At 42.8% G+C, this 15326-nt stretch overlaps 1 protein-coding gene across 10 annotated transcripts in view; it reads left to right on the plus strand.

Moving 5' to 3' along the window:
- The window catches only part of TAX1BP1 (Tax1 binding protein 1), a 702037-nt gene that overhangs the window by 459423 nt on the left and 227288 nt on the right, over nucleotides 1-15326 (plus strand). For all 10 annotated transcript variants that reach the window (XM_078663492.1, XM_078663483.1, XM_078663485.1 and 7 more), the window contains one exon: nucleotides 3967-4089. In XM_078663492.1, the coding sequence (XP_078519618.1) occupies nucleotides 3967-4089 (123 nt within the window). The remainder of the gene's footprint in view (nucleotides 1-3966; nucleotides 4090-15326) is intronic.

The following is a 15326-nucleotide window of genomic DNA, read 5'->3' on the forward strand; positions in this document are numbered from 1 at the left end:
ATTCATATGCACCCAGTCTCCTCCCCTTAAGCCTTTAGTTGTTGCAGATAGGCTTTCTTTTACCTAAACTCTCTGTATTTAACTTTTTGCATGGCTACTACTTTTTTCCTTTGAAGACCTTGTAAAAGCTAGAGTAGTGACCTTGAGGGTTGATGAAAAGTACCCTCCGACCTACCCTACACCCAGGGACAACTTCCACCGCGGTTTCTGGTGATTCATACGGCGTGAATGCGCGCAAATGCACAGGTTATTGTTGATGCTCCTCCGGTATATAAAGAGAGCAGAAAATTGATGTGGAAGGCAAATGCATCACAGCGCTAAGGACGAACCAGTGCAGAATTGCAAACTCCATTGGGCTGCTTTCCCTATGACCGAGGCCACTGAGATGAGATGGAGAAGTTCCGCCTACATCTCCCAAATAAGCTCAAGAAGCAGAGACAAAGACTTGTCTCGGAAGGGAAGCTTCTTTCCACCACACCATCTGCTGTACCCTAGACACAGCTGTAACCGCAGCGCGGTCATTAACTCCAGTGTTCTGATTAGACGCCAGGCCTGGCTGTATGGTTCTGATTTTAAATCGGAGGTACAACAGCATCTCCTGAAATTGCCTTTTCGATGGGTAGCACCTCTTTGGACCGCAAATTGAATAGATGCTGGAACAGATCAAAAAGGACATGGACACCGGAGAAGCAATGAGAGCTCTCCCAACACCTTCTCCACAGGGCTTCTTTTGAAGGTCTAAATATAGAGGGGGGCTCCAGACAACCACCTCTGAGGCCTCTCCCTCCTTCTAGAGACAGCAGCACAAACAAACACCATTATGGGGCTGCTCCGTTGGAGTTTATAAGGGAAGTAACCCCTGAGTCACTGATAGAGGGGCCACGGCTAAAGCAGTCCCCCCCCGCATCCCCCCCCCCCGTCAAGCCGTGACTCTCCACCCCGATCACATTATAGCCGTCGGGGGAAGACAGAAGAGATTTCTCCCCCATTGGCGAAGGATCGCCTCTGATCAGTGGGTTCTTTCTATCATGAGGCATGGATACTGCTTAGAACTCAGTGCAGCTCCACCAAACATTCCTCCCTGCAGCCAGGCCCTTTCCCCAGAACATCAGCGCCTTCTTCAGGAGGAAGTATATTCACTCATTCGCAAAGGGGCCATAGAGCCTGTGCTGCTCCCCCACCGCAGCAAGGGAGTGTACTCTCTGTACTTTCTCATCCCCAAAGCGTACGGGTCTCTCAGATAGATACTGTACCTCAGGCCCTTCAACAAATGCTTCCTGTCATAGCACTTCCACTGGTGACACTCCAGGATGTCATCCCTTTAACGGAGAAAGACGACTTCATGACTGGATCTTGACTGAACTAGTAATGCTGGCCACTTAACACAGACCAAAGTACTGCCCTTTGGACTCACCACTACCCCCTGGGTGTTCATAACTTTTCTTATCCTGGTAGCTGCTCATCTCAGCAGACCTGCTCAGCAGGATGCAGCAACAAGTGGTAACTCCACCTTCAGGTCCTACATTCGTACTTTCATTGTTGGGGGTTCCCTGATGTAGACTTCTTTGCCACCACCAAGAATGTCCAAACTTTGCATCCAGGCATCCACACCCACAGTCCCATGGGCAAGGCACTATGAATGAACTGGTCAGGCATATTTGCTTATTATTTCCCACTTCTCTTACTATTTTTGTTTGTGGTTAGGAGGCTTCAGCAAACATCCCTCACTCTCATCCTGGGGGCACCTGCCTAGGCCAGACAGCTACTGCTGACCACTCTCATGCAGAGCTGGGTACTCTCAGACACCCGAACCCCAAGGAGCTAAACCTTGCAATTTGGTTTCTGAGGTGTTAGAATTTGGCTACCTCAACCTACCTTCACAGTGTATGACCATCCTTAATGAGGCCAGCAGGCCTTCAATGAGCACCTGCTATGCAGCTAAATGGAAGAGGTTTGTGCACTTCAATAGTCCCAGCCACACCAACCCTCTCAAAGCAGCAATCAAAGACATTGTCTGTTATCTGCTTCACTTGCTAACATCAGGCCTCGCTTATACATCCATTAGACTTCACTAAGCTGCCATTGCTTACCTTGCGGCTTACAGATGACACACTTCACTCGTCAAAGTTCTGATCATTAAGGTCTTCATGAAACAGACAAACAGATGCTTACAGGATAAGTACCATTTTCCTTTTTATGTTAAAAATTAATATAAATCAGTTTTCTATATATTTATTTTAAATGTACAACAAATGCTACAGCACTATTCACAATTTTGAAGTAAATCTTTACTTTAAATATTTTTTTAAAGCTTTTTTTTTAAAGTTTAAGTCAAAAAATAAATTTCCACCTAAATCAAAAAAATATTATGCATTTCATTATTAGTAATTGTTAAAAGTGATGTATAGAAATAATTAGAAGTAATTCAATTATATTTTAATAATAATCTTCCCTCGATTTATAAATGCAAAATAAGGCTGATACTATATTTAATTTTTTGATTTGTTTTTAACAGTGTTATATTTATTTATATTTATAACTGTATTAAATCATGTAATTTAACATTATTTCCCAGGGTGTTCACTTTAAGAGGCATATGTATCAAGAAAGCGTTTTGCGAGTCCTTATTAGCGAATTTTAGCGATTCGCTATTAAGGACTTGCAAAAGGCAATGTATGCAGGATTTGCAATATTAATTGCGATTCCTACGTATTCCTTAATTGCAAATCACACATTGCGATTCGCTATTCAGAAATACCTTCCCATTCATTCCTGGGGGCCGAATGGGGAGACATTCGGAATTTGCGAGTACCCATTAGGTACTCGCAAATTGCAGATGCAATTTCAAGGGTGAAAGGGTGTCAAAAGGACACCATGTTGCACCCCTGAAATAAGCATGTGTGGACTTGTGGCGCACATACATGCCCTAAGGGCATGTCTGTGCACCACATGGCACTTTGAAAAATGCAAAAAAAGTGCATTTTTCAAAGAAATCGCAAATTACCACCAACATGAAGTTGGTGGTAATTTGCAATTTCTAAAGGCAAAATCGCACCTCTTGGGTGCGTCTAGAATTTCATTTAAGGAATCGCAATTTGCGATTCCTTAAATGCATTAGCAGAATAGGAAGGCTTTTTCTCGTTCACAAACGTGTCGATTCTGAGAATCGGCCCGTTTGCGAATGGGAAAATGGCTTCGTATATATGCCCCCAAGTCCCTACCTCGATTATTTCCCATTGGTGTGTGTTGCAGTACCAGTGATGGCCATGTGTGGAGCTGGATTAGCAGCTATTTCCTTTTTGTCAGTAGTAACTTACACTGCTAGGTTTAGCTCCTTTTACTTTTTCACTGACTGGAGATGTGCAATTCTACACTTTTGAATAACTTTAAACCCAGGATTTTGTGAATAGCCAACAGTAGCAAAGTTACTCAAAGTATAAGAGTAAATTACACATGTAAATTTCTCACAAGTGTAAGTTACATTTGTTAATAGCCCCCAAGTGTTGTTCTGAACTGACTCCCAGCTGAGCCAGTGATTATGATGAGACTGTACAGGGTTGATGAAATGGCCAGGTGACGTTGGGACATCCCTGTGCGATAGGTAAATCCTCTTGGTCCTGCAGGTTCTTGTAAGAGAAACAACGTAGATGGGTTTCATTCTATAGTCAAAAAACACTTTTCTGAGCCTTCCCATTTCAGAATGAAATATTCCATTGTTCTTTATTGCTTTCTAAATTACATTTTCAGTGGCTCATCCGTGATATCGAAGGGCCAAAAAAAATTAGATGAATCTGATCATGTGAACAGACAACAAATGTATTTATTTTCAGTTAAATGTGTATCTGTTTTTTTAATGTTTCTGGAGCCCATCGGTAGCAAAGTGCTCCAGAAACATTGGGACTGTAAACTCTAGAGACTTGTGGCTTCTAGTAATTAACTCTGGACTTTAATACATACTTTTATTAGGAAGTGAAGACAAAATGCAGTGGGTATGCCGATGAGCTGGCTAACGTGGAGTTGAAATGGAAAGAACAAGTGAAAATTACTGAAACCTTAAAATTGCAGTTAGAGGTACTACAAGAACGTAAGGTATGTGGGTCAATTACTTTTATTAACTGGGTATGGAAAAGCTACATATTTTTTAATTTTTCTTTGTATTTATTAACTTTCTGCATAGCATGAGTAGCTTAAAATAACAGACATTCATCTAGTTTCTTGTGACTTCATAAAGCATTTCCTATGTTTGCTCTATCACATTTTACTATACTCCTAAATCACAATATTGGGGTCCGCTATTTATCAAAAAATATTTTTGACCAAACCTCTCTTTTTGAGTGTTGAAAATACTATAACATGTTGAACCGCTTTTGGCATAGCCAGTGGACCGTATGTGAAATTTTGTTATAAATTTTTTGTTTGGAAGGTACGACTTTGCCACATTAGATTTCGATTTCAAAAGTTTTTATTGGTTGTTACAATACATATCATACAGATGCAGGACAGTAAAACATATGTAAAATACAAAATCCATAATCAATGATATTAGCCATAGTAAAGACGGTTTGTTTGCATAGAAGGGGTAAAAAACAATGGGTGAAGTAAGGGTAAAACAACAGGAAAATAGGGTGAGAGTGATGGTTAATTTTTGCAGACCAATATAATGAATAGGCTTCATCCAGTAGTTAGTGTGATTGACAGTGAGCACATATTACAGCCGCAAACAATGCGTAGTAAATATGGGGTTCCATAGAAGTACAGTGGCCAGAACCTAGGGATGTGCATAGGAGTTGCTGAATTTGAGGGTGAGACAGCAAGGGGTAATACGATGGGTGAAGAGTTCAAGGAGGCTTATGTGCACTGAAATAGTTGTCGAGAGTGGCCCACATTTGTCTGTGGGGAGGGCGCCAGGGAGTTTTTTGAAGGGAGATATTATCAGCACCTCTCAAATTGGTAATCCAGTTCAACCAACATTTAAAAGATGCTTTCCTAGTGTCTTTCCAATTGCTTAGAACAGATTTCACGGCGGCCATGAGTAATAAGTGTAGGAGGGCCTTGTCGTTGTCTGTGAGGGTAGGGTCTCTGAGGAAACCAAATGTCAAGGTGGAGAGCTCTCTGGTGAGAGAGATGTGGAAGAGTTTGGAAAGGAAGGCGAATATTTGATCCCAGAAGGGTACGACACACTCTCAATGTAGTAGGAGGTGTTCTAGGTCTCCGGGTTTGTCTTTGCAGTTCCAGCATGTAGCGTTGCCCCTGATATTATGTGAGAAGAGGCGCGCCCAGGTCCAAAAGGCTTTGTGGAGAAGCCAAAACTTTGTCTGGGAGAGTGCAGGGCTTATTTTGTGTGTCGTGGTTGATTCCCAAGTCTTGGACCAGTCCAAGTCTGAAATAGGCACAGAGGAGCGAGAAACCCAAAATTGAATAATGTGTTTGTTAAGGGACTAGTGCTGTGGGCGAAGAGACTTGTAGAGCTTGGAAACCTGATGACCCAGTTTGTTCAGATTAGCTAGGTATTTCGGAAGGGATGGGGGTTAAGAGGATAACTTAGCCTTAGATACTGCTGCTTTGATACTTAGAAAGTTATAAAACTCCATTTGGTCAAGATTATATTTGTTTTGTAACTCCTTGAAAGTGAGGGGATACTGTTCACCAAGGAGCTGGTAGGGGAAGAAGATGCCTTTTTTGATCCAAGTTTCGTTAAAAAGTGGTTTCCCTTTGTATAGCAGCGTACTGTTATACCATAGCGATTCCCATTGTGAATGTCTTATTCGATGGTCTAGGGTCTTATCAATTTTAAGTAGTGCTGTTCTTGTGTTTTGAAAAATAGGTTTGGGGCAGGTGGCCGTATTAAGGTTAGCCGTTAGCGCGGCTGCATGAGTGAGATTATTGAAGAGAGCTTTCTCTATTGCTAGCCACACCGGAAAGTAATCAAGAGGGGGGGACAACCAGTATGAGCCTCGCTTAGCAAGGAAGGCCGTCTGATATGATTTAAAATCTGCTAAATTGATCCCACCCAGGGATCTATCGAGACAGAGCTTGTTCAGACTAATTCTAGCCCTCTTGCCTTTCCACAGGAATTTGTTCAGTAGGGCGTCTAATTTGTGATGAAAATCCTGGGAGAGGATGAGAGGGAGCATAGTAATAAGATAATTTACTAGGGGGGAGATCATCATTTTTATGCTCTCGATCTTTCCCCACCAGGTAGTAAAACGGGGGGGCCATCCGTCGAGCTGTGCTTTAATTTTTTCCAATGTGAGGGACCCGTTGCGTTGCAGTGTTTCTAGAAGGGTGGTTGCAAATTCGATGCCAAGGTACTTAATGAACCCGGTCTGCCATGATAGGCCCGAGTTACCTAGCATGTCCTTGGTGCCATAAATGTTTAGGGGTTTGACCTCCGATTAATCTCTATTTAATTTATAGCCAGAGTGTGTCGAATATTCCTCTATAGTGGACATGAGTGCCATGATTGATGTTTCAGGGTTTTCTGTGACCACCAGAATATCGTCCGCGTAAGCCGCCAGTTTCACCTGTGTGTCCCCGAAGAGCACTCCTGTAATGGCTTTGTTTCATTTAATATCAGTTATAAGTGGTTCGAGAGCCAGGAGAAATAATGCTGGCGAGAGGGGGCATCCCTGTCTTGTACCCTGTTCTAGCCTAAACGAGTCTGACAGTGCACCATTTATGGAGATCCTGGCGGATGGGGCGGAGTATAGGGCCATGACCATGTCAATATAAGAATCACCCAGATTGAAGGCTATCATGCAGTGTCTTAAAAAGGACCAAGACACCCCATTGAACGCCTCTTCCGCGTCTAGGGTTATGGCAACAGTAGGGTTGGGAGTAATTTTGGCTTTTTCTAGAATATGGCAGAGAAGTCTCGTATTGTCGTTGGACATACGGTGTTTGAGAAAGCCAACCTGACAGTTGCTGATCAGTTTGGGGAGGATGTTGGCCAAAATTTTCGCGTATATTTTACAGTCCAGATTTATAAGCGAAATGGGGCGGTAGTTTTTTGTGAGGAGGGGATCTTTACCGTCTTTCGGAATAACAATGATGGTGGCTTCGCCCATTGTGTCGGAGACGCTCCCAGTGGAGGCGAATGAGTTGAATAGTTTTAGTAGAATGGGGTTAAGTGCAGGGTCAAATGCTTTGTAGAAGCTTGCCGAGAAGCCGTCAGGGCCTGGGGCTTTGCCACACTTGAGGGATTTAACGGAGGTAGAAATTTCTTTGGCTGTAAAGGGCGAGCCTAGGGAAGTACATTCCTCCACAGAGAGTTTAGGGAGGTTTAGAGTGTCCAAATATTTAGTACAGGCTTTCGGATCCCATGTTAGCTTTTTTTTGTATAGGTCTTCATAGAAGGCCTGAAAGGAGGCCAGTATTTTTTCGTGTTTGGTGTGAATATTGTTAGCAGAATCCCTAATCGCAGGAATGGCGAATTGTTTTTGCTTATGCTTGAGATATGAAGCGAGCAGTTTCCCCGCATTATTACCCTCGTACAACTTTAGTGCTTTAAATGTGTTTATCCAAACACTAGCGCGCCTGCTCATAATCTTGTTGTATTCATATTTCTTATTAGTAAGTTGGTCTAGGAGATGGCTACTATTTAAGTTGGCTAAATGGGCGGTTTCTAGGGCCTTAATATCGCTTTTGAGTGTGACAAGTTCTGCGTTTAGTTTTTTGTTAGTGCGCGCCCTGATACCTATGATGACTCCTCTAATTGTGGCCTTGAGAGCGTCCCATACCACGGCCGTGTTTGTATCTGGGGTGTCGTTTAGTGTGATGTATTCCCTGATAGCTTCCTCAATCTGTTGTTTATTCTCAGGGTCGAATAAAATTTCATTGTTAAAACGCCAGCACTTTCCGGGGAAGTATGGAACGGGAGACAGCAAGTTTAGTGCTAATGCAGGAATGGTCAGAAACCAGTCTGGGTGCAATGTCTGTTTCGTTTATAAGGTGAATGAAGGGACTGGAAATTAGAATATAGTCGATTCTGGAATGTGAGTTGTGTGGCGCAGAGTAAAAAGTGTAGTCCCTCCCATCGGGGTTTTGGAGGCGCCAGGAATCTTTGAGGTTAAATTTGGCGCACAAGCGTTTAAGTGCCTCATGGGAACGGGATGGTTGATAGGTGCATTTGGACTGTCTGTCAATAAGGGGATCTAGCGGAAGGTTGAAGTCGCCCCCGACTATTAAGAGTTCATCTTGTGGTATGGACCCCATAGAGGTTGCAACAGAGTCCCAGAAATCTGGGTCATCTGAGTTAGGACCGTATATGTTCACGACATGTATGGGATCTTCCCCTCTCAGCAAATGTGTAATAACCAATCTGCCCTCTGGATCATGAGTATGAGAGGTGACTGAGATATTAGATTTTTTTGAGATTAGAGTGATCACCCCTCTCTTCTTGTGGATGGCCTGGGAACATAGAGTGTGTAAAGCCCAGTTGAGGTTTAAAAAGCTTAGATCTTCCTCCATATAGTTTGGTTTCTTGGAGTAAGATGACATCACCTTTGGATTTCAGGAGGTAGTCAAAGACCTTCTTTCGTTTCACTGGATGGTTGAGGCCCTTGACGTTGAGGGAAACAATATTGAGATTGTAAACTAAAGACCTATTCTGGGTCATCTAAACGTATTAGTTCGCCAGAAGGGAGGGCGACCGATAGCTACCTATGAACCTGACTAAGCATGTGTAGGTGAAGGGCCTCCCTGAGAGTTTTACCCCTTGTAAGGAGACCACTCTTACTATGTGAAGTCTGAGATAGAGCCTATACAACAAATGTGGTGCACGAGGAGCCAGATGGTGAATGGAGATGTCTGCAAAGAGTAAGGAGCCGCAGCAAAATAAAAGGGGGACAAAAAGTAAACAAAAGGGAAACAACCATTGAGTTAAGAACCCACAACACCCCCCTCACCCCACCTTTCCACAACCCTCCCCCTCCCCCTTCCAAAACATTGTACGTAAGAGCTGCGACTGCAGTACCGTCTAGGGCAGCCCAGAGGAGATGAATTGCAAAGCAAAACTTCAGGAGTAAGCTGTAAAAATGCAACAAATAATTACAGTGACTTTGAATTTGGAATAGGTCTTGTGACCCTACTTGAGGCAGTGATAGAGGCCTAAGCGATAAATTGGCAGTCATTTAAGAAACAGTACGATGGTTAAAACTGCATTGAAGGAGGAACATAAGTGAGGTGGTACAACCTCGATAGCTGCCAAACAATGAACATAAGCGGAATTTGGACCATGAGTTAGCATATGATGAGTCTTACTAGGACACAGAAGATAAAACACATACCAGGAGGTAAAAACGTTAGGCAAGGAAACCAGATGAGGGCCTATGGTTGGCCCCTGCAAAGGCAAATAAAACTGTAAACAGGTGTTAGCAATTAGCAAAACTGACAACATTATCAATAAACAGAGCATACAACGGATCAGGCGAAAGAGTAGAACTGGGTCGCCATTGCCAGTTACACAGAGAAACCAAGGCTATGACCAAGTGGTGTCATGAACAAGTATTAACTGTACCCAACACTGGCAACAGTACTAGTTAGAGATACACCAACCGGTCAGGCAACAGAGGAGTCCCGGATTTCAGTTTTTCTCTTGTTAGATGAGCCGCTGGAGAGGTCCATACTTTGTGAGGGAGAAATTTCTAGATGACTTGCGAGCTCTTGAGGGGAAGAGTAGATGCAAGGTCTGCCATTCTCGATGATTTTGAATTTCGAGGGCCTGCAAATGAGAATTGAATACCTTTTGCCTTCAGTTTGTGTCTCAGGAGAAGGAAGCCTTTCCTCATTTCGACCGTTTCCTTGAAGTAGTCTTGGGTGAAAATTATACGTTGGCCTTCCCATTTGACCTGGTGATTCTTCCTGGCAAATTGCAGAATTGCTTCCACATGTTGATATCGTAGGGGCTTGCAGATCAAGGGGCGAGGACCCGTAGTCCCTTGGCTAGTGAATGTAGGGATTCTATGAGCTCTATCGAGTTCTATACCATGTTGGAAGGTGATCCCCGTGATCATTGGAATCCACGCTTCGAGAAAGGCAACACATGAGCCCGCATCCTTCTCTGAGTTCTCTGGAACGCCCAAGATGCGTATATTCCCTCTCCTGTTGCGGTCCTCCAATTCGGCATTTTGTTTTATAAGGACACTAGTAGTTGTTTGGAGATGTTTTATGGTCTTGGCGGATTGGGATGTTCGATCTTCCACGTCACTTATACGCTGTTCTGCTTCGCTGATGCTCTTGTTCATAGAGCTCATATCTGCACGAATCGCCGTTAGTTCAAGCTGCATGGTGTCTGTGTTACTTTTGGTCGACTTAGCTAGGTCATGGACCTCCGCAAGCTTTTTCAATATCATGTCCATGGTGCTCGTTAGGTCCGATCTGCCCTTGATCGGGGACTCTGACTGAGAGGGCTCTGAACGCCATTTCTTGTTGTTTGTTCTGTTCTCTCTATCCGCCATGGTGGAGTAGGATGAGAAGTCACGCAGAGAGATTGAACTTATTTAAATTGAACAACGTAAGTAGCTGGGATGAAGCCAGTGACTAAATGGTTAGTGCCCAGCGCTGATAGAGTATCATAGGGTAGTCTTGGTAGGATTGTCTTGAAGGTTGGAAGGCACTGTGACCGCTGACGCACAGTTAAGATATGTTTATTGAATTTCCTTGCCGATTAGACGCAGATGTGATTGCCTTCAAATTCTTCCGTTGTGAAAGCTGATCAGTGACCTGGATAGTGAGCACGGGGCGCGCGCTCAGCTTGCTTCCAGTTTGCGCACCTTTACTAGGAGCCGGAAATCTTTCCATTCATAACTCACGATCTCCAAAAACTGTTGTTTCTGCTCTTATCCTCTCTAAGTTAGAGTATTGTAATGCTCTCTTTGTTAGTCTGCAGAAAGGTCTTCTTGGCAAGCTACAGGTTCTTCAGAATATGGCGGCCTGACCCCTGTTGGGGATTCCCAGATATCATTCTGCCAAAAAAGCCCTCATCTTCCTTCTTTGGCTCACTATGAAGAGAAGGATTGATTTTAAAGCCCTATGTATCGCCTTTAGGGCCCTACACGATTCTTGACCGGAATATTTAATACACCGGTTCCACTGGTATGTTCCACCAAGAAACCTGCGGTCTTCCACTCAAAATCTGGTTGAGGTCTCTAGATTCTGGCTATCAAACTGTGGTGGCGAAGGGTTTGTTACTACCACTTCTAAAGTGTGGAACAGTCTTCCCATCCATTAAAAAAATGAACCAGAACTGCTTTCATTCAGGAAGGCCCTTAAGACCTGGCTTTTCTCCCTGTAGTTTTCTCTCTCAACAGGCTTAAGACTTAGTTGCCTTCTCTTTCTACTTATCGCCTCCGGTTTGTGTGCCTAGACGCCTCCAGGCATTAGTCCACACTATCAATATAAAATTAAATCTAAATCATGTACTAATGCTCCAACTGGACAGATTAAAGTTCACATGCCACATATTACATCAAATTAGGAAAGTCCACATTAAGCCAGGGTTAGACACAGCATATTAGGGATGAACACCAGAAAATATCAGTGGCTCCTAAATGCTATGACAATCATTATTCCAAAAGATAGAAATCAGTAAATCTAAGACCGCTACAATCTATCATTATTACGATTATAGAAGTGGTGGGCTACCATTTTACTAAGGAGGTCCTCAATGTACAAGGAGACCATTTTTTAATGAGGTTCACTTTAAGTTATGCCCACAATTGCACCAGAGGTGAATTACTATAATGGCAAGTAGGCCCTTTGCCCCCATTATGTTACTTGGAGACATAGCATGCAGTACTTAACATTTATGCCATGGTGCTCACTCCATTCTTTTCCCCGATCAGGCAAACTAGCATAATTCCATATTCAAGCTCACTCAGGCATACTCAGACACACGTACGTTTGCACAGTGTATAGCTTCTGCTTCCTGACCCCACCCTGCCTAGCTGAAAACTCAGCAGCAGCTGTAATCCTAGCTTCCCATGGTTTCCTGCTCTTGGAGGTTCTTGTTCGTTCCAGTAGGGAGAGGGGGGTGGGGGGGGGGGAGTTAGCCATGTGCTGCTAGGGCTGCCCAGTGTTTAGGTCATTGGGAGTTGCTATGTTCCTCTTTCTTTTTACTGTGCCGTGGGAGACATAGCACCATTACCTAGGGTGAAAAGAGCCTTGCCTTCAACAGTAGCCACCTCGGCTGTATTAGTATTCAAGATTGCAGAGACCGTGTCGAAGGCTGCAGAGAAGTTCAGAAGCACCTAGGCTTAGGAACAACCCTGGTCAGCCAGAAACCCGAGATCAGTCAACATGGACACTAAAGCTGTCTCAGTCCCATAGCCAGGACGAAAGCCCAAATGGGCTTCATCACAAATCCTGATCTTTTCTAGCAACTGCCTTCTCCAAGATTTTTATAACCAAGGGCATAAGGGAAATAGATCGATACTTTACGATCACCAACAGATTAGCATTTGATTTCTATTTTAACAAAGACAAATGCTTGTTTCCAGGTTTTAGGTACTATTGCCGTCAATAGCGGTCTGTAGCAGAGCTTCAAGTGCACCAAGAGCACCTGATAAAGTAGTTTGAGTCCCTTCCAAACAATCTGAGAAGGGCAGGGACCTAAGTGGACCCCGAAAATATGGTCTTTAATAAATTACTCAGTTCAGCCATATCAATGTAGTTAAAGAAATAAAGTTTCAGAACCGGCTCCCCAATAGTCTCTAACAAATTGGAGCTCCTTCAGAAGGACAGGCTGCTTCCACATGAAAAGACTCACAGATCAACTTAATTTTACTCTCATAAGAGTAAGAGATTCTCACAAAGCATTTGGGACCGTTCAGGGAAAGAGTTTATCCACTCTGGGTCTTTAACCCTTTTGATGCTAGGCCTCCCCGTGCTAAGCCTTTTTTAGGCAACTTGGGGTAGTTTGTGCTTATGCCCCTGATCCAGCACCAATATCAATAATTGATCAGGGATCGATACTCATCAACATAATACCATGGCCCATACACATTCACCCAGTATCCCTGAGGTGCAAGTGTCAATTTGTTGCCTTTACATCAAATGTTCTTTCATTGATCCTTCCGGGATATCGGTCTTGTATCTAATCTTGATATCAACTCTTCCTCTATTTGGTCGATGGACCAATTAGTTGAATAGTTGATGGTGATGATAATACTAATTTACCAATCATTTAGTCAAATTAATAACAGAGTCTCAGTGAGGTTAACAAATAATTTTATCTCACTTAAAGGTTAAAGGCTCAGTTGCAATTTGGTCACAGCTAAAACATTGAAATCTCATGACGGGTAATATTTTCCAAAGGATAAAGACTCACAATACAATGACATTATGCAATGGAGTGGATAGAGTAAGAGACAGTCAGCAAAACAATTATGCCAAACAATATTATACCTAACGGAGGGATAGATAAAGAGACAGTAGGTTCATCTAAAATAATACATATTAATGATTTGTTGACAGAGTGGATAGATGGAGAGAAAAAAGAATTCAGAGATAAAATATCAAACTGATATCTGGTAACGTCATTAGCTAAATACAAACCTAACGATCTATGGGAAGACACACCCCTGGACCCAGGTCATGACGGGGGTTTCCAAGGATCTCTAACAGGAACAGGATAGGATAGGAACCAGCTAGGCCTCTCGGCAAACCGACGGACAGTGACGCATCTCCCCTCTTCTCTCCTGTCAGCCTAAGCTTAAAACCACACCCCTAATGGTACCCTAATTATAACCTAAAAACCTACATGTCCGTCCCACATTAGTTGCTAATTTAATGAAGCTTGACAAGGGATTGGTTGGGTTTGGGGGACGGGATGTCACACCACCGTGGCTTCACTTAAATTGTGACTATTCTATTGTTCCACTTCCTTTCCCATAGTCTAACTCTGTTATTTCACATGAAATTTACAAAAGTTACAATTAAACATTCTTTTATTCAAATTAGACCGCATCCACGGAAGTTGTCGCCTTTCACGCGGTCGATCACAGCCTTTGGCAGGCAGTCAGCATCAGGACCTTCAACTTTTAGGCATCTTCTGCTGTGCTCAGTGCTTCTGGCTGTTGTCATGACCATCTCGCTCCCATTCAGGGCCCTCCCTTTACAATGGACAAACTAAGAAAATGGTTCTTCATCCACTCCACTAAAACAAATGAAATATATACATTCATTCATTATTTGACACTGCATCCTTCACTGTTTACCACCCACCTGTGTATGATTCACCATTAATGTTACCTAGCATAAGCATTGAGCAAAAACAGCATTATTTATTTTTTCAAAGCGAGATGCAACAATGAACTACTGCTGCACATGCGGCCTATTCGTGCAGTATCTCTTGTTTCTTTTTAAAGCACACTGCAAATACAGGTTTAGTTCTTTCGTATATTAATTCCCATTAGTGCAGACATGCGCAAAGCAGATTCCCTCGTGTTTGTGTGTGGTACACATTAGTATACTACTTCTATTTATAGTTAGTACATATTAATGAGGTACTTTGTTCAAGCAGGTTTCATTTCCCTGCTCCATCACCCCTGTAACTTTTTTTTCCACATACGGTATCCACCCCAAATTTTTGTCATATTCTTCCAACATCCGGAGGATGTTAAAGGTACCCAGAGTTTGTGGATTTCCCTGGAGGGGACCCAGAAATTAGCCAAAGTAAAGCAACATTTTGTTTTTTGGGGGTAAAATGGGAAAAGATGCAGCAGAAGAAGGCGTCTATTTTTGTCCCTGCAAATGGTATCAAAAAAGGGTTTGTGGTGCTGAAATCACCATCTTCCGAGCTGTCAGGGACAGGCAGACCTTTGTCAGAAAACCAGGATTTTTTACACAGTTTTGGCATTTTACTGGTCCATAGCCTATTTTTGCTATTTTTTGTGTATTCAACCTCCTTCCAGTTAGTGGTAGATTTGGTTGTGAAAGCAATAATGGATCTCAGAAAGCAACACATTTCAGAAAAGTAAACATTTAGCAAAGGGGCATTTGTATAGGTTCTACAAGGTTTTCCTATAGAAACAATCAGTTGAAATAAAATATTGAAATCGAGTTGAAAAAATAGCAGTTTGTACTATCATTTTCACCTGTAGCAGCTTCTAACTGTGGCAGATGTTTTAAAGCAATATACCGTGATGTCTGCTGGACCCTTCTGGTTTTGGTGACATATATAGGACTTGTAGGTTTATCAAGATCCTGAGATACCCACAGCCAATAACTGAGCTTGCAATGGGTTTTAATTGTGTACTGGGTATATAGCAATTCATTTGGTAAAATATAAAGAGTGAGAAATCGGTATCAAGGACAGCTATGTATTT

This window comes from Lissotriton helveticus, chromosome 10 (assembly GCF_964261635.1).
Source record: "Lissotriton helveticus chromosome 10, aLisHel1.1, whole genome shotgun sequence".
NCBI classification, from domain to species: domain Eukaryota; kingdom Metazoa; phylum Chordata; class Amphibia; order Caudata; family Salamandridae; genus Lissotriton; species Lissotriton helveticus.